At 63.5% G+C, this 2,401-nt stretch overlaps 1 protein-coding gene across 1 annotated transcript in view; it reads left to right on the forward strand.

Annotated features, from left to right (window-relative positions):
- EP400 (E1A binding protein p400) overlaps positions 1 to 2,401 on the forward strand; it is a 64,345-nt gene that overhangs the window by 50,998 nt on the left and 10,946 nt on the right. Inside the window, 5 exon segments of the mRNA XM_014545351.1 lie at positions 25 to 198; positions 1,003 to 1,139; positions 1,260 to 1,316; positions 2,221 to 2,299; positions 2,380 to 2,400. Coding sequence (XP_014400837.1) covers positions 25 to 198; positions 1,003 to 1,139; positions 1,260 to 1,316; positions 2,221 to 2,299; positions 2,380 to 2,400 — 468 coding nt within the window.

Here is a 2,401-nt window from a genome sequence, read left to right on the forward strand (position 1 = left end):
CGGGTGCCTCCCCTGGTCCTCTAGGCCGTGAAGCAGCTGCTGGAGCTGCCTCTGAACCTCACCATCGTGTCCCCGGCCCACACACCCAACTGGGACCTCGTCAGCGACGTCGTCAACTCCTGCAGCCGCATCTACCGCTCCTCCAAGCAGTGCCGCAGCCGCTATGAGAGCGTGCTCATCCCCAGGGAGGAGGGCAAGGTGAGACCCGGGGCCATTGGCACAGGGCGCAGGGGCTCCGCAAGGGGACGGGGCCTGAGGCGCGGCTGCAGTCCTGGTGCCTGAGGTTGGCGGTACGGGCACCGTGCTGCTTGGTCCTTGGAAGGTGCTGTGTGGCTCCGGGCGCCAGGTCCTGCCGCCTCAGATCAGCAAGCAGAGCGTCGCCGTGCACGGTAGCTCATGTGAAGCCTGGTCTGTGCTTTCCCTGACGTGGCCGCTGGGCTGGTTTGATGACTCCAGGCCCTCAGGTCCACACGGACCGAGCATCACGCTGCTGCGGTCGTCGGACAGCTGGGTCCTTGGCGTCCGTCGCCAGGAACCGGGGAGTCAGCGCTGGGGGGGCGCAGGTGACGTGGGAGCCGGCAGGCACTTGGTGTCGCTGTGGGACTCGGGAAGGCGGCGTTACCAGGCACAAGCAGTGCCAAGCCCCCGAGAAAAGCCTGGCGGCAGGAATGTCCGCCCCCTTCACAGCTCGCTGTGGGCAGAGGCCCCAGGGAAGGTCAGGTTGCTGGGGAACGTGCTGGCTTCATCCCTGTCTGTGGCCTCACGCGCTGGGCCAGCTGCTCTCTGTCTGCAGCTGCTGATTGGGCGGCTCGCTCAGGGACGTGCGGAAAGGCCTGGCACAGCCCGAGGAGGTATGGGCGGGTGGCAGCTGCCGGCCGCTGTGCCCTTGCTGTCGTGGGTGTGCTGTCCCAGGAAGAAGGGGTTTAATCACGGCCTCACCTGAGGCCTCCCGGTCAGTGAGCCCGTCCCGGGGTCTCGGTCTGACCGACCATTTTGTTTCAGAGCAAGAACAACCGTCCTCTGCGCACGGGCCAGATTTACGCCCAGGACGAGAACGCCACGCACACCCAGCTGTACACGAGCCACTTCGACCTGATGAAGATGACCGCCGGCAAGAGGAGCCCCCCCATCAAGCCCCTGTAGGCCCACGCTCCCTGCACGCGGCGGGCCGGGGCGGGGCGGGAGGCTCGTCCCGTCGTTGGTTGTGGGCGTCTCCTTTTTCCTTCATGCGGTGACTTTTGTCTCCGTCTCTGCTGTAGGCTTGGCATGAACCCCTTCCAGAAAAACCCCAAGCACGCGTCCGTGCTGGCAGAAAGGTACTGTTGGTGACACGCTTTCCTTCTCTGAGATGGTTCCCTCCCAGTCTTCTCTTACATGCGCGGGAGGCTCGTCCCGTCGTTGGTCGTGCGCGTCTCCTTTTTCCTTCACGCGGTGACTTTTGTCTCCGTCTCTGCTGTAGGCTTGGCATGAACCCCTTCCAGAAAAACCCCAAGCACGCGTCCGTGCTGGCAGAAAGGTACTGTTGGTGACACGCTTTCCTTCTCTGAGATGGTTCCCTCCCAGTCTTCTCTTACATGCCATCAGTTTAGTGAGTTGTTGAGCAAATGGCCTGTCCTGGCATCGCTGGGGGTGGTGGCGTGGCCGGGCAGGCCCAGCAGGGACTCGTCCAGGGAGATCCTTGTTTGCACAGGAGGGTGTGGAGGCGGCGTCCTGCCTGCCGGCCTGGCGGAGGGCACAGCAGCGGGACAGGGGCACTCTCCTCTCCGCCTCACCCCTGACCTGCAAACATTGTTGGCTCTTCTGTAAAAACATGCCCAGTTGTGGGGTGCACATACTTGCTTTGGATCAAGGCGTTCTGTAGGTGACAATGTGGGGGAGGACGCAGGAGTCCTGGGAGCAGGGGTCCATGAGGGGGTGAGGAGACCTGTGGGACCTGCAGCCCTGGGGCTTGCTGGCCGGGCGCTGTGCCCGGGGTGGGGGCGCAGTGCTCATTCAGCTGGGGGCCTGGGGCATCTGTTCTCAGGCCTGGAAGGGAACGGACCATGGGCGGGGGTGACGGGCAGCCTTTCTCCTTCCCAGCCTGGTCCGCCCCACACCCCTCCTCTGGGCTGGGTGGGAGCTGCCTCCAGCACCCGGCAGCTTTAAGAATGGGCTGTGGGTTTCAGGAATATTTGTGCTTCAGAACTTGTGGCTTATTTTTATTTCTTCTCCTGTCTTTAGTGGCATCAACTACGACAAGCCCCTGCCTCCCATCCAGGTTGCATCTCTCCGTGCCGAGCGAATCGCCAAGGAGAAGAAGGTGTGGGGCTGGGCGTACGGCGGCTGCCATCGGGCAGTCGAAGCCCCAGGTGCTCCATCTCCTTTCTTCCTGCCCCGCAGGCCTTGGCCGACCAGCAGAAGG

Source organism: Myotis brandtii, unplaced genomic scaffold (genome assembly GCF_000412655.1).
Source record: "Myotis brandtii unplaced genomic scaffold, ASM41265v1 scaffold403, whole genome shotgun sequence".
NCBI lineage: Eukaryota > Metazoa > Chordata > Mammalia > Chiroptera > Vespertilionidae > Myotis > Myotis brandtii.